The 23863-nt window shown below is 38.9% G+C and overlaps 1 protein-coding gene across 9 annotated transcripts in view; it reads right to left on the bottom strand.

The window, feature by feature from the left end:
- Positions 1–23863, bottom strand: part of MOB3B (MOB kinase activator 3B) — a 90447-nt gene that overhangs the window by 47360 nt on the left and 19224 nt on the right. For 3 of the 9 annotated variants that reach the window (XM_015614965.2, XM_015614963.3, XM_015614964.3), the window contains exons 2-4: positions 11559–11657; positions 3730–4916; positions 1799–2406 (exon numbers count right to left, since the gene is read on the bottom strand). In XM_015614965.2, coding sequence (XP_015470451.1) covers positions 1799–2216 — 418 coding nt within the window. In that variant the 5' untranslated portion in view covers positions 2217–2406; positions 3730–4916; positions 11559–11657. Of the gene's footprint in view, positions 1–1798; positions 2407–3729; positions 10791–11558; positions 11658–23863 lie in introns of those variants that run through there. The other 6 variants (XR_001518876.1, XM_015614962.1, XM_015614968.3 and 3 more) reach the window with 5 other exon arrangements.

Genomic DNA, 23863 nt, shown 5'->3' with positions numbered 1-23863 from the left:
CACACTACTGTGCTACCTGCTCCTCATATCTGCTGACAGAAAACCCTTTCTTCATATGCAAACCACAAGAAAAGAGAACAATATTGAAATACTCCATGGGAACTGACAATAGTCAAAAAAGAGATTTTTTAGGCTTCAGGCATTAGCTTGAGCCTATGTGAAACTAAGTTACACATGGTTCTCACTCTGGCTTGAGAAATCATAAAGAGGAATCCAAACAGTCCTTTGAGAAGGAAAACAACCTCTGCAGGTGTTGTTTGGATCTTTGTTTAATTGCAAGAAACAGTCAAGGGCTGGTGTTCCCAATTGTCCAATGATGGTGATGTGTTAGTTTAATAACCAATGAGAGTTTCACCTTTCAGATCTTCTCAGGACTGTCCATAAAAGAAGATCAGGAAGATTAAAACTTGCTCTCTTTTGCAACCAAGACAAGAGAGTCTGTGTCATGCTTCTGCCATTCCTAATACTGTACAACAATACTCCAGGGCAGAAACTTGGTAAAATAAAACCCTGCAGAAATACCAGTGGAAGCAAAATCACCTATCTCTCTGCACCTTCAACCAATCAACTCCAAAAATCATTTACCCTGAAGAAACAAAAAGCAGCCAATGCTTGAGGAATCAGACCCATTTTTCACTACACAAAATATATGACACTGCTTCCTCTGATATCCTCCTTCTTCTTGCCATATTATCAAAATCCTGATTAAAAATGTAGTTAATGCATCCTTTCTACATATTAGAGTACAACAGAAAAGTCACAGAAACTATTAAACAAAACACATGTTTGTCCAGATAAATAGCCATCAAGTCTGAGAGTAAGGTATTTCAAAGGTCTGGAAACACTGATAGACCACAGCCTCCTTGATGCATCATCTACCAATTAATCGCAGGCCCTAGCTCCCTATAAACTCCAAAATATTGGGCTGAACTTATCTAAACGTATGGCATTTTTCTTGTTTGTTACTTTTCTGGGCCAACTAATTTACAACAACTTACATTTCTTACAGCAAGCTCACAGTTTTTCCATTTGAAAGCAATAAATCAGGACCCATTAATTAAAACTGCTTAAAATCATGCAAGTACTGACATTTCTGAAGTATAACTTTTTTGTTGTTGCATGCAGCCACAGCTAAATATTTATGCTATCTACACTACACAATGCACTCTTCCACTTTCAGCAAGGATACTTTAACCTACTTGTACCACTCTTCAGAGAGAATATTATAAAAGGAAATTTGTGAAGCTGTTAACAACTCTCTCATCTGGGCTGTCTGCTTAAATAACAGCAATGCTTATTAGTTATATGTAGTACTGAAAACAATACTTTGGAGAATAATTCACTTCACAACTTGTGAGTTTTGGATGAGAAATCAAGAGAAGGTGGGAGGGCTAAGTTCACTGCATTTCTGACTCTCCACTGTCTTGAACATAAATGTACACACTAGGAGAGCAGTGACTAGTCTTGCTTTCCATCCATTCTCTATCTGTCTAAGTAGCTGGACAAAGTGCAAAGTCGTACAAATTTGATTAGCTTTCAAGAAGGTACTAATGCAATGCTGATCACTCTCTGCGATTAACCTGAGGAGTTCATCAGGGACAAACATTTAAGGCTAACAAACTCTAGCATACCAAGCAACCACAGTTAACATTGCATACACTGCATACTATTTCTGATCCCTCCTCCTCCCCACCTGTTGTTCAACAGCTTTAATGACCTTAAATATGGGGGAAGAGAACACGCTTACTCCAAGAATGAAAGGCAATTTATGCTTTATGACCTCTCCCTTTACACTTACCTACACTTGTAGGAAATATATCCTCATTGTTGATTTGCACCTCGATCCAGTCCATGAGAAGATTCATATATTGGGGTGCTGGCAATGCTGTGGGCTTCTTGTACCTCAAGTCATCCTGCCACCGGTACTCATACTTGGGGCCTCCAGACATCACCGGGCAGGTCCTCTCCGTGCAGAACTCACAGATAGTTCCATAAATGAGGTTGATCCTATTGAAGAAGTCAACAACGTGAACAGCCACCCAGTCATTCTGGTCTTCACCACTGGGCAACTGCACAGCTGCTTTCAAGTCCACGCCCGAGTTGAGAGATGCTTGCGCTCGTTTGTGAAGTTCAAACCTCTGGGTTCCAGGTTCAAACTTGCGTTTTGGGCGGAAAGTCTTATCTTTATTAAAGACTTGCTTGAGTGCTATGGACATGTCTGCTAATCTTCTGCACTGAAGTAGCTGGCAGGAAAGCACGTCTGAGATTTAATGCAAGTATCTGAAGACAGCTGCTCTCTATCACAGGCTTTCCAGGCCCTGCTCTTTTTCCCAGAGAAGCTTGTATCAACTTCAGAGCAATTTATTAGCTCTTCTTCTTGAAAGCCTCCCTGAAAGTTTAATTTCCCTAAGGATATAGAAATGATACACATCAATGGCAAGCTCAAGTCTGGTCTTGTCAGTTTGCTACTGTTTTACCAGAATTTTCTAGCAATTACAACAGGAAAAATAATATATAACAAGCAAGCCTTAAAAACTGCCCAACCCCTAATTTGAAGATTTAATTTTTTTTAAGTGTCTCATTTTTTGAAGTATTAGGGAATTAACTTCTCTGTTCTTTTTAAATATCTTCCCAAATAGAGGCTTTTAAAGATGAAAATTCAATACATCTTGTATGATCTTCGAATTTCAAAACCAACTTTTTCACTTTACTACATTTTTATAATCACAGCCTAACATTCAAAATGTGCATATAAGTTCAGTAGAAAAAATACTATGTGACAATTTAGAATCTTGATCTAACTGCTCCTAGAGCTACCAGTCTAAGTATTTTATAGCTTCAGTGCTTATCTTTGTGGGAAAAAATTAATCAGCAAGAAAAACTTATCCATATCTGTTCTCTGTTTTAAATTATTGAGGTATTTGCTTTTGCAAACCACATAGAACCTAGTAAGAAGGACAATTATAGTATGGCACAGAAATAATTCCTGTTTCCCACAAAACTGTATGGAGATTACTACTTTTATTGACCACCTTCAGAAATTCGCTAGTGGACTTAGATTTCTATTGGATTGTGTGGAACTATTAGCAATTGTGAAGCCACTTTTTTATAACTTTATTCATCTTCTTTGCAGGGGAATACTTGGTACTGTTCTTACAAAAGCAAGAGCACAGACTTTGTGTTGTTCCATCTAACCTAAGCTGGCAATTGAATGGTTTCAACAGTGAGCCTGACTGAACAAATAAATTACTGCATTAGAGCTTTATTAGCTCTTATATATACATATACATGAAAAATAGTATATTATCATTAAATATATACACTTAGGAGAGACAGGATAGATAGATACTGTTTCAAATAAACTTCTGTTTATTTGAAGTAAAATTCAGTACTGAATATTACTGAATACTGTATTTCAGTACTGAAGATTTTATTAACAATTTTAGAGAGTAAACATTTTATTCTGTGCAATATTTAAATTAAATAACACAATATGTGTTAAATCTGCATAGAAATACAAAAATCCTCCCCTATCAGTTCTTATGGGATTATCTGTGTTCTACTGTTTCCCTTAACAGAAATCACATCCATGAAAATTTTACTAGGCTGTGTGTATTGCCTAGCACTAAATTCTTCTGAAGACAATTGCCTAAGGCATTGCAGAGGGGAAAAAAGGAAGAGAGAAAGCTGTTGCATTCTTCTTAATAACCACAAGAAAGCAACACCTACCTTAGCAAAGAGAAACCTGGTGTGCTAGACTCTGTGTCCACACAATAGGATGTAAGTGCCTCAAAAAATCCTCTTCTGAATATGTGAAAGACTACCATGCAAGCTAATTTGCTGTCAAGCAGCAGTCACCAGAATCAGCTGAGAAGTGCTTGCTTCAACTTTTCCTGATGGCATGATAGAGGAATATTCCAATCATGACCTCATAAACAGTCATTTTTTTCTGTATCTGCAAATCCAAGACATTTTGGAATGAACTCCAGTGAGATTATTGTCATATCTGACATGTCCCTTGAGTAATATTCAAAGACAGAGATACTGAATATTCCAGTCCAGAAATTCTTTCCCTGACAAAGGTCAGGGAAAGAAGATTTTAAACAAAAGTAGCCTCGGAACAGTTAAGTGTCATTGGCAGGAAATGAAGATACTTTAAAATAGTCAGCTTTGCCCTACAATTTGTTGTTTAAAACTTCCAGCTCTCAAATACTCTGTGGCAGCCATCTGTATTTGTTTATTTAAAAGCCCTTAAAAATATAGGTGTGTAGTGCTGCATAGACTGAGCCTGTGACTGACGCACTTGGAGATGGCAGGGAGCCAATGTCCCAGTTTGCAATAATAAGCAGGTTAAGTCTAGAATTTTACAGCTCAGGTAACTTCCCCACATTAATATACCTGGTGGTGTTCTGTGGTTTGACTCCATCACCTGCAAATATTCATCAGAACATGCAAGGAGTTTTATTTAAAACAACAAGCTGAGCACCAAATAAAACTCATCTTCAGAAGAGACATTTTGAAGCACAGTACTCACTGCAATTAAAGCTCCTTCAAGAAAAACAGAACATACTGTATTTTATAAGCTGTTTTCTACTAAATACGCAAGCATAATTAGTCACATTAAATAATGTTTCCCACTCCTTTCCATATATTCAGGAAATCTGCATAAAATCAATTAATTCAGAAAAAATTCAGCCAAAACATCCAGCAAACAACTTATCATCTCAAGTCTTATGTTGATGTTGAAAGTCTCTGTGGAAGCACACACAAATTCTGCTTAAATTCACCTCAAAGACTCATCCAAAAGATTACTCTACTGTGCCGCTAGATGAAATTATTTAACTCACCAGGGCAGAATCAGAAAAAGCAAGAATTTTCTATACATTTTGGGTCTGGAAAATCTTCTGTTCAGTATCCTGCAATAAAAGCCAAGGCTGTGCAATGCTAGGGGATGAAGACTTGGCTTCTCATGTATTCTCACATTTAAGAATGCAAAATAGAAAATTCTAAGACCTGACCTTCACAAAAATACTAGACTGAATCAACCCTTTGAAATACTTTTTTTGCATCCTGGTTTTTCATGGTATTTGCTATCTAATTAACCATTGTCTTTACTCAAAAACTAGCAGAAATTAACAAAGAAGTAAGAATTTAGGCTTTGTCTAAACATTTACAAACAACATCACTACTACCTCCTTGGAACAAAGAAGCTTTCCCTTTACTCACAGGAGACAAAGGAACATACTCACCTTATTTTCAGTAGAGATCAAACACAGACATTTTAGGTTTGGATCCTTCCGAGGCTGACGCTAATGGGAGAACTCTAGCAAAAGTTGTTGGGCTCTATGAGCATCTTTTCTGCTTAGGTAATAAAGTGGCAGGTGTTAATGGTAGTAGGTAGTAGGTAGTAGTGGCCACTCCTTTACTTAGGCCTGAATCACTAATCCCTTGCAAGAATTCAACTGCCTTTAGACTTCCAACTTCCTGTACTGTGTTTAAATCAACAATCATGACAATAGTTTTTTCATTCATCACAAATCACATGCTGTCATTTAAAACCTTGTATGGGGGAACTTAAAAATCAAAGCTATTGCTTTAAAATTGCATAACATTAGCAAAATGAAAACTCATCAGATAGCTTCAACAACAAATGATAAACAAAATCTCACCATTTTTAAAGCATTGAGAATGTAACTTGCCTTGCCAGTCATCACATTTGCTTCTATGACAGTTTACACCTTTCAAGCATGAAAAATGCTTTGAGTTTCATTATCTCAATTGGTCTTGGGAGAATTGCTTCAGAGCTGAAACACTGTGGGCAATGTGGTATGGATCAGACTGAGTCATAACTCCTTGAAATCTGTGGTACAGTAGCACCCACCTTCATTCCATATAAAACTAAATTTGTCTTTTGATAAGAGATACCTTGTAGTTTATAGTTATAGTAATGCTAGCAGAACTGCTCCTGTCTTACACTTGTGTCAAAAGTGATAAAAACTGCCTTCTAATTTTTTATGACAGGTTCTGACTATACATAAAGGTATAAAGAATAATATTATCACTCACGGCATTTGGCTTAATGCAGTGTCCTGCACGTCCCTCTGAACTAAATGACTGTTCTGGTATGGACAGCTCAGAGAGGTAATTCCTCACAGTGACTCAGTTTCTCTTCTTTTTTTCTAAGAACAATGTATTTCTGGGACAGTAACCAACATCTTTTCCTGATGGACTATTCCACGGCACATATAATGCAGCTGGGTGAATTCCCTTACTGGAAGAGCCATGCAGAGAATGGTAACCACAGATGTGGAGATGAGCTCAGGACAACCAGACCTCATAAGCTTCATCCATGGCATCAGCACCACAGTGACCAACACTGTCTTCCAGTTTGTGCACAGAGAGAGACAAAAACTTGGCCTAAAATCAGGTATTTCAACATATGGAAATAATAAACCAATCCGACCCATGAAGATACCATTAAAAAAACCCACAACAAACAATACATCATGACCAGCATCATATCAGAGTCACTGCTGAGTTAAAAGCATGCTCTATCATTTCCCCATGCATTTTCTACTAAATCACAGATAACTAGAATGTTAAACGACACACTGTTTATTGACATGTACCTTTCATCATGATATTCTAAGGAGAGTTACACAAGCTTTAGAGGTCCGCTGGGAAGGTAGCTGATATAAATCCTGTTTTATTAAACCAGGCTGTGAGGAAATATGACTTCCCCAACAAAAAACACACACAGACATGTCTATCCAGTGATACACAATATGAACACCATCTGCGTCAACTGCCTTCTAAATTTCTATATTTTCTTTTTAAAATCCAAGTCTCTATTCCTCATTCTTTCAGGAATGATACTGAGTGTTTGAGTGGCAATATCCTTTCCTCTAAGGCTGATGGGATTACTTTATGCTAGTAACTACAATAACGACACTGCAGACTCAAGACACTCAGGTGGATTAGAAAGATGCCTTCTCACAGTCAGAAACACTCCAGACAAATAACATTATCCATTCATTTGACATGCACTAACTACCCTTTGCTTTGTCTGGGCATGGGAAAAAAAAAGGAGCAAGTGATTTTTGCAAGATTAACAAAAACCCACAATTGTAAACAATCACAGGAATCAGCATAGTGTTTCCATAATCGAAGTGTTAAGGCCCAATGGAGCAAATGTAAATAACCTTTGATACTTTTCTAATGTAAAAGTCTGGAAAGGGTAAGCAAGATACAATAGATAGCTGTCTTTAAAACTGTATGCTTTAAAAATATCCTACAAAAATAGTGTGCAGCTATGTAACAAGAGATAAACAGTTGCTAAATAGGATCAGCCTAAAATATATAATTTATGATTCTGCAAAAATACTGAGGTTTTCATAGGGATAAAATTGAAGATTATTATTTGGCTAAGGAACACAATCACTGCCATGATTGAGTAGGAATGGCGTGAGCTTAGATTAGGGCACAATACATGACATTTGTAGTAATTTTTAGACTAATGCCCTTAACCATAGCATCATATTTCCCATGAGCATGTTAGGTCATGTTAGGTAGAACTATTGCATTTATGTAAGTTCCCTTCTATACAAATGGAAAAGCCCGTCTTTCAGGCAAATTGGTTGCACAAAACAATTAGAAGTTGACTTAAACAGCAGTCATTTCTATGATGAAGTGCATCAGCTGTTCAACAGCAGCAGAATCAGGTATGAGTGCTCAAATCTTTGATGGTAAGTGCTGTTCAATAATGCAAATTGAAGCATGTATTTTGTCAATGGGGATAAATGTCTATGTTTTAACAGAAGACTTTCTGCTCAACTAGTACCATTCTAGTGCCTTTTACAGGTCTTAAATCCAATTACATCTCCTCTGAAATTCTGCAAAAGTACACTGATCACCACAAAGGTACCAAAAGTACCCTGACACTTACTCACTACAAGCTTATATTGGTTACAGACTCCATGGCATTCTAGTTAGGAATGTGGACTTATAATTTAAGGTAAACTGAAATAAGTATCTCTTAGAACTACAGCAAAGAAACTTAAAAAGAATAAATAACTTAGATTACACTGAAATTCAGCTTATATTCCCCTATTATCCAGGAATATGAGGTCTTGACTCATTACAGACTCATAGTCATGCAGGGGTATTTATGGCTACATATTTTTTCCTGAAAAGTCAGTTCCTCTTCTCTCCTTTCATATTCCTACCTTCTTGACATCTCCCCTGTGATACCTGGCCCAGGCATTTATACATCCCCTTGCAGGGAGCTGTATGAGACTCACATGTAAACTGTAATAATATTTTAAAAAATGGATTTTTCATCCCAATTAACTTCTTTGATCCTATTTGGTCACACAGGACAGGGAAAAGTACAACATAAGAAAAGATGTATGGAAGGCAGAAGACGAGACAGATGGACTAAAACCCCATGGGAGTGGTTATTTAGCCACAGCCACTTAAGTGAATTACAGTGTTTGCCATGACAATTTCAGACCTCCTGAACTTTCAAGTAGATTGGGAACTCCCTCCTATTAGTTCCCTTTAGTTCAGGCTACTAACAGAGTGACAGATCACAGTGGAGCAGGCAGTTCTGCCATTCCCTTTGAATGCTGGTTTTTTTCACTGCACACAGGTTTTTCCAGCTCTCTCTCTGGTTCACAGGCTTGTTTACTGGTCTGAGCTGTTGGCAGCATATGTGCAAGCACTGTAAATCCTGCACCACAAATCCTGAATCACTAAACCACATTCTCTAACTACAGAACCAGCCTCTGCTCTCAGTTATCAAGCCCCTGTTACCTGCTACATCCTTCCACCACCAATAAAGCAAAGCCTTTACAGCTGCATGTGCTTTCTATGCAGCTGACCATACTGTTGGACTTGGTGGGTCAGCTTACTAACTGCCTTATGAAGACCAATAGAGCCAGCTCACTGACCCTGCTTCTGCCAAAATCTCGCGGTCTCTGTGGACAGAGACTTCATGACAACAGTGGATGATTTTTAGGCTTTTGTAGTATGCATATTGCAGCATTTTCTGCAACAGAGACCAGTTATCCTTCATTCCTTCAAAATCTATACTAAGATCAGGTGAAAGAAGTAAAAGCATTTTAATAGCCTTGAAGAAAAAGAGAACACAGATTAAATTACAGTTTGATTCTCTATTATAACATGTTTCCCCCAGATTGCTTAATTTCTGATTCCAAGCCATTTCTGATGATGAAACATTGACTAATATGCATTCAGTGGGAGCTATGATAATGAATTCAGAAAACAGAGCTAAAATTTTACTGTTACACTCTGAAAACTCTCCTTTACAAAACAATAAGATGTCCTTATCAAACTGTGGTTTGATCTCTGTTCTGTTCAGCTTAAATCCTAAATCTACATTCTGGCACAGCTGAGTAAACTTTGAGAGAGTTAAAATATTATTTCCTGCCCTTTCCAACACTATCAGATCATCCACACAATTCCCATATGAAAGCCTTAAACCAAGTCCACTCAATTCCACTGAAAAAATGCTAGTTAGCTCATATGAGCTATAGGGAGCAGAAAAATGTACACACACAAAAATGTGATCTGAGACCTCATGTCAGAGCCTTTCTGTACAAAGCCTATCTGCTAGAAGCCAGCAGTTTATGTGCCCTAGAACTTCAGATACCCTAGTCTGCATGCCCTGGCCAAACACAAGTTTTATTTTTGGACTAAATCTTAGCTTTAGGAAACCACGTATGTGTTCTACTTTATGAAAAATGTCTAAATCATATATTCCATCTCAGTGACATTTAAAAAGCCACTCATTTCCTTGTCCAAGCAAAGCATGCAAAAAACCAGGCATACCATGGCAGAGTCAAGTTACAAACATTATGCTGGCACAGACAAATAGCTAACACTCCATGGTGAAAAAAGCACTTCCCACAAGCAAACACACTGAAAACAAGATGTAAAAACTTCAGCTGACACCCATTCAGACCCATTAGCCTTAGTCTGGCTTTTTCCCCCAAAGCTCAGGTTAATGTAGCAGGATGGACAGTAGAGACAAACTGTTGGTGACACAGCACCTTCAGCAACTGTCCTAAGAAATTCATTATATCAGAGGTATTTTCTGAAGTAAAGATCTGCAAGGAGGCTATGACATCCTTACTTGGTGCACTGCACCCTTTCTTAAGCACTGATAAATCTGAACATGAACATGATGACTTTCAGTTACAAAAAATTACCCTCAATTCCATGTTGCTAAGAAACAAAACGCACCTAAAATTATGTGGGAGTCAGTGCAGCCCCTCAAATAACTAAAAAATGATCATTTACTTGTGAATATCTTCCAATTAGTTTTACCATAAATCTGTAATCTTTTCCTGAAATGGACCTCCAGCAGCTACAGGACTCATTAACTTTAAAACACAGCTCTGCATGAGTATCAGAAAAGCTAAGTGTATGAAATAACAGCAGAAGTCTACTTTCTATGGTTTGGATCAAAGTGCCCAATATGGCAATACACAGAGTAGCAGCAACTACAGCTGATTATAACAAAATCACCTGAGTAGGATGGGACCCATCAGGATCATCAAGTCCAGCTCCTGGCTCTGTACATGACATTCCCAATAGTCATAGCATGACCCTGAGAGTACTGTGTAAACATTTCTTGAGCTCTGTCAGGCTTGGTGCTATGATCAGCACCCCATTCCAGTGCCCATCCGCTGTCTGGGGGAAGAACCTTTTCACGACATCCAACCTAAACCTCCCACAACATAAGTTCAGACCATTCCCTCAGGTCCTGTCACAGGTCACTCCAGAGAAGAGATCAGTGCTGTCCCTCCTCTTCCTCTCATGAGGAAGCTGTAACTGCACTGAGGTCTCCCCTCAGTCTTCTCCAGGCTGAACAGACCAAGTGACCTCAGCCACTCCTCATATGGCTTCACCTCAAGGCCCTTCATCATCCTCATGCCCTCCTTTGGACACTCTAACAGCTCAATGTCTTTCTTGTACTGTGACACTCAAACCTGTCCCCAACACTTGAGGTGAGGCAGCCTCAGGGCAGAGCAGAGTGGGACAATCCCCTCCCTTGGCCAGCTGTGGTGCTGCGCCTGATGCACCCCAGGATGGACATTTTAAAATTTATATCAAAGCGACAAGGGCAAGATATTTGTACAGATATTTTTTGATGAAGATATCACAGATTTATGATTTCACAGTTTATAGGTTGAGGGCATGGTGTAGTCAGAGCCTGCAATTTGGCATGTGACACGATGCTTCAGCAGCATGCAGTCACATGGCACAGCCTCTGCAAGTGGTGGTGAGTTCATAACTGTGTAGTTGTGAGATTTATGCTTTCAAAATTCAAAGAAATAAATCATCCACAGTGTTGATTTCTACATCAGTCTTAACTTGCATGACCGAACTGAATTGATGGCTGGAGAAATTTTTCTCTGGAGAATAATTCTGATCCCCACCATGTAAACTTCAGCATGTTCAAACTTAACATTTGGGCAAAAAGACTTACATAGGGAAAAAAAAAAAGAGAATTTGCTAGATGGAAACAATACCTGGGGTGGAGCAACCATCCACACTCCAGAGCTCTAAATCAGCCATTTTGAAAGACTCACTTGGAGGAAAAAACCTGTTTTCCTTGCCATCTGTGATACCTGAAATATGAAAGCAAGTAAAGGAAGTCAGAAACATCATATATCAAAAAACAGTATTAGAAAGAACACTTGAGCATTATAACTACCTCTTCTGCAGAATGCCAGCCCCCTCTCCAATGACAATACAACTAACTGCTGCTGTAACAAGGCTTTAACAGGGGAGAGTTTAGGATAGCAAAAATGTGCTGCCCTTTAATGCAGTTTAGCAGATAGTGACTAGCCAGCATTGTATTGACTGCATAGCTCTGCACAGACTATAAAGTAACAGCACTAGAGGAGCAATGCCCTAACAGTATGCTCTATTGAACAACTGTGGAATTTCCTTGCTCCCCCTACACACTGAAAAGTAACTTCCCAGTTTATGACTCTGCTTTACCCTTCTAGTGAACGAAACTATTTTGAAAGCCTTTTCTGTATCCGCTTAACCCATGGTGTGTTCAGAGGGAATTTAACAAAGCAAACAATCACAAACTGATCTGAAAGAAGGGTTTGGGTAGTTTTTTCTATATAAATTTTATCCATGTAGTAAAGCACTTCATACACAGAAGTACAGTATTTGATCACTCTTTACAGCTTGTCGTCAGAGCAATTCTAACACAGTATGAGCTCTCCTTCTAACCATACACACAAAAAATTTACTCTAACAGAGTTACAGCACCAAGCTCTTAAAAGGTATAAATCGAGGAAAGCTACCTTCACTGCAATTTAAGGATCTTGCTTTTCAAACCAAGTTGCCCAAATTGCTGTGGCAAATAAATATCCAATACTACAAAAAAAAGGAATAAAATTCATTATTCATACAGCATATGGACATAACCAGCAAGAAGGGTTGAGTTCTTTCTCCTATGATCACAGAAAGCAGTTTATGCTGAAGCAAAATAAATGAGTGCTCCTTGAGTGTGTGGCCACAGCTGCCAGCACACAGGGAAAGCACAGCTGACAAGCTCTGGAAGGTGCCATCTGCATTGCACTACATTGGCTCCCCACAGCCTGGCAGTGCTCAGTTTAGCTCTAAACAAAAGTCAATTGCTGATTTTTACCAAAAATTGACTGTAAAAGTGGCACAGTTTGAGTGCAGGAGTTGTCAGGTGGTTAAGCTTCCTCCTACAGAACTCATTTATGCAGCATGTTTCCCACACTATATCCCCAACAATTTCTGACCCAGAAAAAGGAAAGCCTGGTAGCTTCTTGTTTCTACTTGTACATTTGTGTGCAGCACATGCTGTGACTCAACAGGAAGGTCTTTGTCTCAGATCCCAATCAGAGTACACCATTACAAACTTTTATTTGCTGCTCTAATTAAAAGGTCACTGGGGGGTTCTGTGGTGATGTTTTCTCAGGAACCCTTGAAACCTTAAGGCCACTCTCCACCATATTTCATCCCATGGCTTCACAGAAGAATTTTAGTGGGAACTGTTAATAGCATTGAAATCTTAGCACTTTCCAAGACAGAGCACATGCTGGGAAAATATACTGCAGGACAGGCTGTCTTATCAAAGTCTCATCCAAACCAAAAGGTGGTTACTGTGATAACAGCAGTGGAGGAATTCATAGCATCTTCAGTGTATCATTAAACCATATAAATAACCAATTCACCAGTAAGATTCCTATTCTCTCAAAGGAAGATTTTTTAAAACTGGCACACTCAATGACACTTAAAGATATCAGAACCAGAGGCTTGTTCAAAGCAATCATAGCAAAAAAAACCAAAAAAACAAACCCAAACCACCACCACTAAAACCAACAAAAAGCACCGAAACCAAAACAACAAACAAAACCACCTACCCAAGATATTGTCTCCCCACTCCCCACCCCCTCCCAAAAAAAAACCAAAACAAAAACCCCGACCCAAAAAAAAGTCCAAAAGCCAGAAGATCACTGAAGAGAGAAAACATGTGAGATCAGCAGGAAAAGCCACCAAAATTGTGGAGAAGTCATTGGGGTAAACAGCCCTGTACTATGTGCATTACCTGTACTCAGTCTGAGTCTTCTATCTTAATCTTTTAACAGATCATCTCCAATTTCAGAATTTGAATATATGGCACTTTTATTACAACTTCAGATTCCACTGGTGAAATATTGAGTTAAAAGAAAAGCAAGGATGGCTTCAAAACACAACCTTTGCAGATCATTTGGAGAACCTTACACAAACAGTAATTCATACATTCAATGTAATTGCATTTAGCTGTAGAAAAACAACAACAAAAAATATCCTCCCAAAATATAATTTATTGCTTGATTAGTGCCTTAAGTTTCTACCCTACTGCAGTCCTCACCTCACATCTGTGCATTCCTCTAAATGGGAAGCACTTGGATTAGCAACAGATTTTTCACCCATTCATCCAGACCATGGCCTAGATGCTATGCCCTCTTTCACATCATGACAGAAACAAGAGCATTTGTTGTATTTTTGAATGTCCTCATGCCCAGGTTCTTTTATCTCCTTCCCTCTCCTCTGTCCTGCCAGAAACAAACATTCTTCAACACATAAAATAATGTGCTAGATCTTTTTTTCATTATATATTTAGCACTTCTGTTACATAGTTGTATTATATTTAGTCTAACATTTTATTTTATCCATTAGAATTAGCTGGAATCTTTAACTACACTGAGGATACTGATTAAATTCACACACATTTTAGCATTTGTAATTTATTCCTGAATTGGCATGAACCCAAAAAAACCTTAGACCTACTTCCCTCTAGCATGCTTTCATCATTCTAATTGCTACATAACAAATGGTTAGGAAATTGCATTGCTACCTTGCTATTCTTTATCCCATTTCAATTACATCTTTTTCCACTCACATATTCCATATATTTATGGTTTTGATACAGTCACAAATTATCTGAATATACTCAGCCGTATCACACACAAGATCTGCCATTAGAGAGGCAGGTGCCATCAGAATTTTTGAGGCAGCAATACCATAGATCCCAAGAGTACTCCCAAATAATAATACATCTGTTCTCTGAAAAGAAAGCCACCCAGGTGACTAACTGAGAAGACTGAATCCCCATGATAGTGTAGCAGGGAGTGAAGTCCAAGTTTTCTTTAGAAAAATGAGTGAGAATCCAGGATAATAAGTCACAAAATCAAGTTTCTAAGCAAGCAATTTTTGAGACTGTCACTGCCTTGAAGACCATCACTCTGGTGTCAGCAAGATGGAAACTTCATCTATGGGTATTTCTTTAGGAGCCACCAATAACACCTGAGTACCAAGGTGCAAAACACAGGAGGTGTATCTGCAGTTGTCATGATTACAGCCACTTGGATGGTTATGAATAGACACACTGTTTCACACACAGAAAACACACATCTCACTGATGCTATAAGATCAGGCCAAATTCTGAAATGCTTTTGTCTGTTGTTCTTTGTGAGAAACTTCTATACCTTCTATTCATTTCACTTCATTTCATTTCATTTCATTTCGTTTCATTTCGTTTCGTTTCATTTCATCCTCGACCCTCTTCAATGCCTTAACACTATTTTTTTCCTTTCTTCTCTTCTTTACTCACCCAGCAACTGCATCAGACTTTGGTTTAAGTGTCAGCTAAACGACAGCTCAGAAGAATGACAGGAAGACGCTAAAGCAAAGGCTGTTGGCCACACCCCATTTTGTCTCTATTGAGTCCTAACCCTAGGTTCAACTATGGAAAACAATCAGGCATATATACAAAGATAGTGTAAACCACCTACATTTGCTGCCTTTTACATAATCATGTTCAGACAGGTTCAATTATTAAATTATTGCATGCATGTGGGAGTACATGCAATTAGAGAATTATTCTTGTGGACTTCCTGTTTTAACAGCAAGACAACATACTGAAAGTTAGACAGCCTGTAAGACCAGAACCTATCATGCAATTCTTCACCTGCTTGCTCTAAAATAAAAGGACATTAGGTCCATTTAGGTCAGATCCATACTGGTGTGAAATAGATGGGAATTCAAGATAAAAAACACTACTCATTCTGTTATTCATTCTTTAATACATCTGCTTAAACTGACAAGAAAAATGTGGTATAAATGAAATATTAATTTAGAGAACATGGTCACTATAAAGGAACATGATAAAACACAGGAAATTATAACACAGTTATAATTGCAATGGAAAATCTACTATTGCCAGAAGATCAGGATTTTCCAAATTCTGCTAAGCATCATTATTCTTCCATTTCTTTCAGCTCCAACTTCTTTATTATAAAACAAATATGGCCATTGGCACTGTATTTTCTACTATTTACTGAAGCAAAAAAAAAGTAGGCAAAACAACAGAGAAAACTTGCAAAGTCCTAAATATGGAAAAATAAAAACCTTACTTGAAATGCAAGTATACATTCAGATTCAAATCACTGTATTGAACAGAAGCAGACAAATAAGGCTCGCAACAGTAAAATGGTCATGTCTGCATTTCAACAAAAAAAAATATTCAGAAGTCCACCCAGACCTCCCTAATGGGTCAAATGAGATTTACTTTATTATAAACATACTGAGAAGTCTTATGAATACAATAAAAATGTAAAGTAAAGGTGCTCCTGGAAATGTGCAGGCCCCATGCAAACTATATCATTCCAAGGTAATTTAGTGAAGCAGATTCTGTCTACAGTGAGTCATGCAGATGTAGCTTGTAGCTGTCCTGTCCCACAGATATATGACAGGTGCCTTTCAATTCTATAGATTTCATACAAAGCTTTTAAATTTGATGTAATCTCCTGAAGTTTTTCAGGAGACCCACCCATGGAAGCGGAACATAAACCTTAACACGGGTACCCATCCAACACCCCTAATGCCAAGTGACACAATACCCTGAAAAACTCCACAGAACAGATGCCATCTGTGGTACGCTGGACACATAAAACGTATCTGTTGACAGCAGTCTTTGAATAAACTGACTCATATTTCAGCTCTGTGGCAGAGATACTGTACCTAGACTGTGAAACTACATACTCCATGCCTAAACTGTGCCTTTATCAAAAGAGATTTCAACATATGGCTGCCAAAGGGTAAGGGGTAACCTTATATGCTCACTTCTGATCTCTCACATCCCTTTGTCATTAGAACTGTTAGATTAATTGTATGGTTTATTCCAGCATCAAGCAGATGTTACAAAACAGCTTCACAGAAAAATGCAGGAAACATGTCAAGCTTTATGCTTATGGTCTGCTTAAGTCTTCATAATATTTTGGTTTCTAAGGCATTATCAGATGAATTAGTCTAGGGTGCAGATGGTGCACTGCTGTACTACTATTCACAGGAGCACCAAAATATGAGACTTTGATGGAACATATTCCAAAGCGAAGGCAGCAAGCCAAAAAAGTGAATTCAACTGCACTTTTTTTTTGTATGAAGGCATAATGAAATGGACCCAGGAAAGGAGATAACTATGGAGAATACAATGAATCACCTTATTAATCCAGGCCCCAGTATCCCAGAAAATGAAAGTGATCCCTACTATTATCCTACTGTTTACTTTTGAACTGAAACACTAGCATGCACACAGAAATATCTTCAGGAATAAACTTTGAGTACAGACAACTTCTCATTTAAGCTGGAAATGCTCTAAACAGAGAACAAGAATTGAAGCAAGCTTTTTTTCTCCAAGGCAGAGGTAAAGAGAAGCACAGAATAGTACAAAACTGTCTCATGAAGACTTAAACTTATGAGCCAGTTAACACCTTCTTAAAGTAAAGCAGAAGTCTTTTTGTGGGTAAACATGTTTCCATGTTAGGTAAAATTTAAAATCAATTTTCCATGTCAGTTTTTGCAGACTGTGTATCAGTCTTCTCTACTATCATACCCATAACGCATTCTGTCATGCTTACAGATCTGCAAAAAATATTTGCTAGCAGCGGAACATTAGTTCCAGGCAAAGAGTTGATGACCTTGTGGAATGTAAGTAGTAACAGTCCCTTTTACCTATTTCTGTTTAAGGGGAAAAAAAAAAGAAAAAAACAAAAACAAAACAAAAAACCCTCTGGAAATACTTTACCTGTCAATCATGAGATGAAATGGGATGTTAAGGATCTTGTAACTATGACACTTTAAGAAACAGTTCTCAAAGAGGATTTAGCACTTCAGAATTGCTCACAATTGCTTATTTTTATAATATCATTCTAAACCAATCCACTGATGGTAATTCTGCTATCATCTTTCTGCAGAACATAAGAGGTAAAAAAGTAGTCTTCAGTGCAAACAAAGATTTGGCCTTCCAATATGAAAAATCATGGCAAAAATGTATTTTAGTAGATCTGTTTTGTTTTTTGTTTGTGTGCTTCCCATGAGGTGCTTTTAAAATAAATCTTGGAATTCAAGGATCTGAGACATGTTTAAAAAACATTCCTCTCATTAGATGAATTATACCAGACTTTTGCACGTCCCTTCCTCTAGTTTAACAAATAAAACTAGTCTGACTGGTCTAAAGAGAAAATTAGCTTTGATCATGAAAAACAGTTAGATTGTGGTGAATGTAGGACAAATGCCTGATAGTATTATTGCAGCTATATAAAAACAATCATTAAGACATAATTAAATCCCACAATTTACAAATGAAAGGGCAATATGAACAACTCAACAACTCAATGTAGTATCCATCAGCTTAATTTACTGCATTGTTGAGCACAAGTCCATATTATGAGCAGCTAATGGCCCTGCCTCAGAAATAAAATGATTACAAAGAGTAACTCAGCAACTCCACTTTTCTGGACTATATGTCAAATTGCATGGCATAATAAACAATCACACATACGACAACAAATAAATGCAATAACAAAGTTCCTAACAAGCAATTCCAGAAACTCAATTATCTATTACTATGTTAATTCAATAGGAAACCATTCATGAAGAACAGAAAGTAAGACAACTGTGCCTCTGGACTGACATGGTCTAAAATGGACTAAATTCTGAAAAGGCATAGGAGTGAGCAAATTTTGATTGTATGATTTGAAGGGATGACATTACCAGCCAGATAGACAATTCCACAGTGAACACAGCTTGATCACCCAAGCCAGCACTGATGCTTCACCACTGCACCCCCAGGACATAAAGATGTTTTTACTTTCTAGTTACTAGCCCAGCCCAGCCCAGCTCTCAATGTGTCACTACATTTTGGTCCTCAAAGCATGAAAACCGGGGAAGGCTTCTGGCCCTTTGGAGCACACTGGTCCAGCAGTATGTTCACGCAAATCAATGCTTCAACAATGTACATTGTGGCTCTGGAACAAATAAACACAGTACAGCAGGACCAAGAGCAGCTGCCACTGCCATGACTAGAACATGGCAAAAGCTAAAGCTTTCATGTAAACTATGTGGGTTATTTTCAGAGCGAAGTACATAAACCTGGAGTGTTTGTTTCTTCTTGGGTAAGGCATTGGATAGTGGTAAAATATAGGGGATTACAGTTAGAACCAAGGCAATTAGCAGCTTGAAACAATCTTATGTGGCCTCCCCTTGTGCCATTACAGGCTCTTATCAGTCACCTTATTTTATTGTCACTGTATTGAATATGTTGCCATGAAGCACTAGGCTCTAAATTAAAAGGCTCTAACCAGTGGAATTCAGACTCTCAAAGCTAAATTCTTTATCTAATAAATCATTCATTTATCATTAATAAATCCCTATTATAATGTGAAGCTTTCTACTGTGCTGTAAATTAACTTCTTATACCTTACTTTGTCTTAGAAGACATTGAGTTATGACCATCTGCATTGGATTTCCATGGCCTGGTTTTGGAAATGGCAGGGGTGGGAGGGAAGGAAACGGAGGGATTCTGGGATGGCTTTGGTGAAAAGATACTGGACACTTCTTCCATATCTTACAGAGCCAGTTCCCAGTGGCTCTAAAGACAGATGTGCCTGTGGACAAGACTAGACCAATTAGACATGGTGCTAACACCTCTGTGTTAACATATTTAAGAAAAAAGAAAAACCAAAAGGGGGCATGTAGTTGTAATTGTGACCAGCGAAGAGCAGAATGAGAAGATGTGAGAAGAACAATGCTCCAGACACCAAGGTCAGTGGAGAAGGAGGGCCAGGAGGTGCTCCAAGCATGGGAGCAGAGATTCCCCTGCAGCCCCTGGTGCAGCCCATGGTGAAGCAGCTGCGCCCTGCAGCCCATGGGGGATGCAGAAATCCACCTGCAGCCCATGGAGGAGCCCCACAGTGGAGCAGGTGGATGCCTGGAAGAGGCTGCGTCCCCATGGGACACTGGTGGAGAGAGGGGCCCTGCTCCCAGGCTGGAGCAGCCCGTCCTTGATGGACTGCACCCCGTGGAAGAGTGACCCACACTGCAGCAGTTTGAGGGGGCTGATGCCCATGGAAAGGATTCACGTGCAGCAGGTCACAGGGAGCTGGTGCTCATGAGATGGAGCTGCACCAGAGAAGCTCATGGAAAACTGTTTCCTGTGGGAGGGACCCCAGGGAGCAGCAGGGGAGTGAATCCTCTCCCTGAGAAACAGAAGGCTTGGGGGATGAATTGACCATAACCCCCATTCCCCAGAGGCAGAGCTGGAAAGAGGGAGGGGTGGGGGAAAGGTGTTGTAAAGGGCTCATTTTACTTCTCATTATCCTGCCTCTGATTTTGTCAGCAATAAATTCAACTCATATTTCTAAGTTGAACCTGCTTTGCATGTGACATTATTTGATGAGTGATCTCCATCTTGGTCCTAATCTCAACTCAGAAACCCTCTGTTAAATTTTCTCTCCTCTGTCCAGCTGCAGAAGGGTGTAAGTGAGCAGTTTTGGTGTGTAGTTAGCATCTGGCCAGGGTCAACCCATGACACCATCTTTTAATCCTAACTAGGTTCCTAGATAAGAGCATGAGTAGGAAAGACTTTGGAAAACAGAAGCTGTATTGGTGATGTAAGCTCTCAGGCCTTTATTTGTTTGCAAAGTTCTGTTTTGTTAACATGTTAGTTTACAGTAAGATGCACAATATAGTGCATTGAAAGGAGGTTATCAGTTACTGAGGTTATCATAGCATCTGATGCCTCATGCCATGTGGATTCTGCCATCTGTCTCAAAGGAAAAGCCTTGAGAATTTTGGGGACTGGAGACTGCAGGAAACCTTTCTGGCTGAGTGAGAGAACTGGGTTATAAAGGCATCTCCCAGCTTGTGCTCCAGTTGTACTGTTAAGAAATTGATTATTCTTAATTTGCAATTCTGCCTAAAAAAAAATGTGACCTGGGGATTGCATTTGGGTGATGGTATTTTCTAAAGCAGCACACACCAGAACTCAAGATTGCCAGAAGCAAAAAGAAGAAAGAAAGCTCTGCACCCTTCAGACTCCCCATAAATGAGGGAGAAGCTGCTTAGATATATAGCCAGGAAGGAATGCAAAATCCCTTTACTTGCAAAGGATTTTGCAAGTAAAAAATACTAAAGAAGAATACTAAGGGAGTTAAATCATATACCCCCTGTGTTGTACTCTACAGATAACAGCCAGGAGTTAACTTTGACAATCCTTGTGGGTCCCTTCCAACTTAGGACACCCTGTGATTCTGGTTTTTTGCACATTATCCTATTCATTTCCTCCATTACAGGGGACAAATGCTTCAGCAGAAGGCTTTTCAAACTAAGCACTTTTGTTGTAAGACAAGATCTCTTATAGGTAATGTGAAATCAAGATTTTGTTCAGGAATTACAGTGGCATGCCAGCAATATCTTACATACTAAATATTACACTTCTGGATTCTCCCATTCTGTGCATCCCAATGGAAGCACACTGCCCCTGCAATCTGCCATATTTGATGACAGTGCAGAAACCAGTACATTACTAGTGCAAAGCACTAGAAAAATGTAGAAGTTAAGAAATTACACCTGCAAGCATAATGAGATATACAATCTAAGAGAAATTTTCTTCCTTTTTAATTCTATAAAGGTCATTAATGTAATTAATCAAAATTATCAAAATCATTGTCTCATGTAAAAAATATGTCTCCTCAAATGATTTAGGAACAACAGATGAAAGCAGGAAATACAAGAACAAGTCATTTGTCCAAGACCACACACCAGGCCAATAGCAGACCAAGGAAGGAAAGCACAGTTGCCTCGTTTGGAGCTGCCATCTGTTCATAAAGCTAGACTCCAAGCACATTCTTTAAACAGATTTGGCCCCTGTGTTTAACTCAGCTTGAACCTGCTCCACAAAACAACATATATCAAATTTTCCACTGCATAATGGAGTCTTTTGGACCTAGTAAATTCACAGTGGAAATGAAATATCTGAACTTTATGATGTCAGAAAAATGGATAGCACAAAGCTGACATCTTCTACACGTATATTCATTATTCATCAAGCATTTTAGAGCTGTCCTTCCAATAGGAAGCATTAATATAAGCTTGAAATATGCATTACCATGAACTGGTTCATGGATTCAGCATAACAGAAGTTCTTGTGTTCAGAAGCTACCCAAAACATTGATCTGTCATGTTCAACCCTCTTCAGTTGCCTATTGTGTGTGGCTAAGCAATTTCAAAATAAGCATGGGTGTCAATGACCAGTTACTAATGTCACAGAATTAAAACTCATGCCAATTTGCCAGTTCCAAAAGTGATCTCCCATACAGTCCAACTGCTTACTTAGCAAAGACTAAGAAAGGGCTTAGAAACCTATCTAAGTTCTAGGTACTGGGAAAGTTCTTCCACAGACAGACTTCTGCAAAATTCTAAGTAGGAAACAAGCAGTACCAATAGCTTTCACTCTGGAGTCAGTCTACACTGAATGATGAACTGAATATCTCTGGATTCACTGAGGGTCTTCAAGCAGGAAATCTGAACTGTTTCTGATATAGTGTGAAGGGGAAGTTGGACCAGATGTGGGACCCACTGTGGTCCCTTCCTGCCTTACCCATTCTGTGATTGTGTGAGAATGGATGGTACTGCAAGAACTTCTCTGAACATGGGAGAACAGATGCAGTCATATTTTCATGGGGCTACATGACCTACTCCCAGCCTGGAATGCATCCTGTTACAGGAACCTATCTGATCATACATTCCTAGCAATGTTTATCAGAGCCTTCAGAACAACTGTGTTACTTGGTAATACATCAACCACAGAGATAAGTGTTCCTGCAACCATTTAACACCCTTTAGCAAGATCATTAGCAAGGCAGGCTTTTAGAATTGCTGGTAATGTCCATTTTCATATGTGACCAGCTCCCCAGGAGAAACAAAGCTAATCTGAAACACTAACATTTGAGGGAGGGGCAGGACACAGACACAAATGACACAATGAGATTGGTACACAAGAAAGAAAAAAAAAACCAAACACAAAGGTCCCAAATAAACAAAACAACAACTAAAAAACCCAATAAATAAGCAGAATTTGGCATAGTTATTATTCCTGCTGTCAAACCAAGCTGACGTAAATATTCTTGGTTCCCACCTTACTTTATTAAAAGTCCACAGACATGACATTTGACAATACTTGCTTAGACTTGCTTAGTTCTCTATGTATGCTATTAACTTTTAAGAACTTTTTAAGAGAAAACGTTTATTTATCTATTACATTTTTAAAACTGATTTCTTTACAAAAGAAAAAAAAATAGAAAGAAAAAACAGAAAAAGCCATTCAAACCTCAAAAAAACCCCTCAAAATAGACTCAGTCCTCCAGAGCACACAAAATTAGCAGATGAATGATGATGAAAACAAGTCTACTGACTAACAAAGGACAAACCTAATCACTCAGCACATAGAATCATAGAACAGCTTGGACTGGAAGGGGCCTTATAGACTATTCAGTTCCAATCCTGCTGTGGGCAGGAAACCTTCCACTAGCGTGTCAGAGCCCCATCCAGCCTGGTCTTGAACACCTTTAAGGATGGGGAGCCCATAACCTCTCTAGGCAACCTGTTCTACCTTCACAGTAAATTTTTTTCCTAATATCTAGCCTAGACTGTTGTTTAGCTTAAGGCCATTCTTCTTTGTCTTATCACCACACGCTTTTGTGCAAAGCCCCTCTCCTCTCCTCTTCTTATAAGGTAATGGAAGGGGTTATAAGGTCTCCCTGGAGCCTTCTCCACTCCAGACTGAGCCAACTCCAGTCCCAGCTCAAGAAGTTTTTCTTCATAGGAGACATGCTCCATCCCTCTGATCAACTTAGTGACTCTTCTCCTGTCTTGCTCCAACAAGTCCACGTCTTTCTTGTGTTGAGGCTCCCAGAGCTGGATGCAGTGTTCCAAGAGGCGTCTCACGAGAGGGGAGGGGAGG

Source organism: Parus major, chromosome Z, assembly GCF_001522545.3.
Source record: "Parus major isolate Abel chromosome Z, Parus_major1.1, whole genome shotgun sequence".
Classification (NCBI taxonomy): domain Eukaryota; kingdom Metazoa; phylum Chordata; class Aves; order Passeriformes; family Paridae; genus Parus; species Parus major.
The sequence above is the reverse complement of the archived record's forward strand: the minus strand, read 5'-3'. Positions and strand labels throughout refer to the sequence as shown.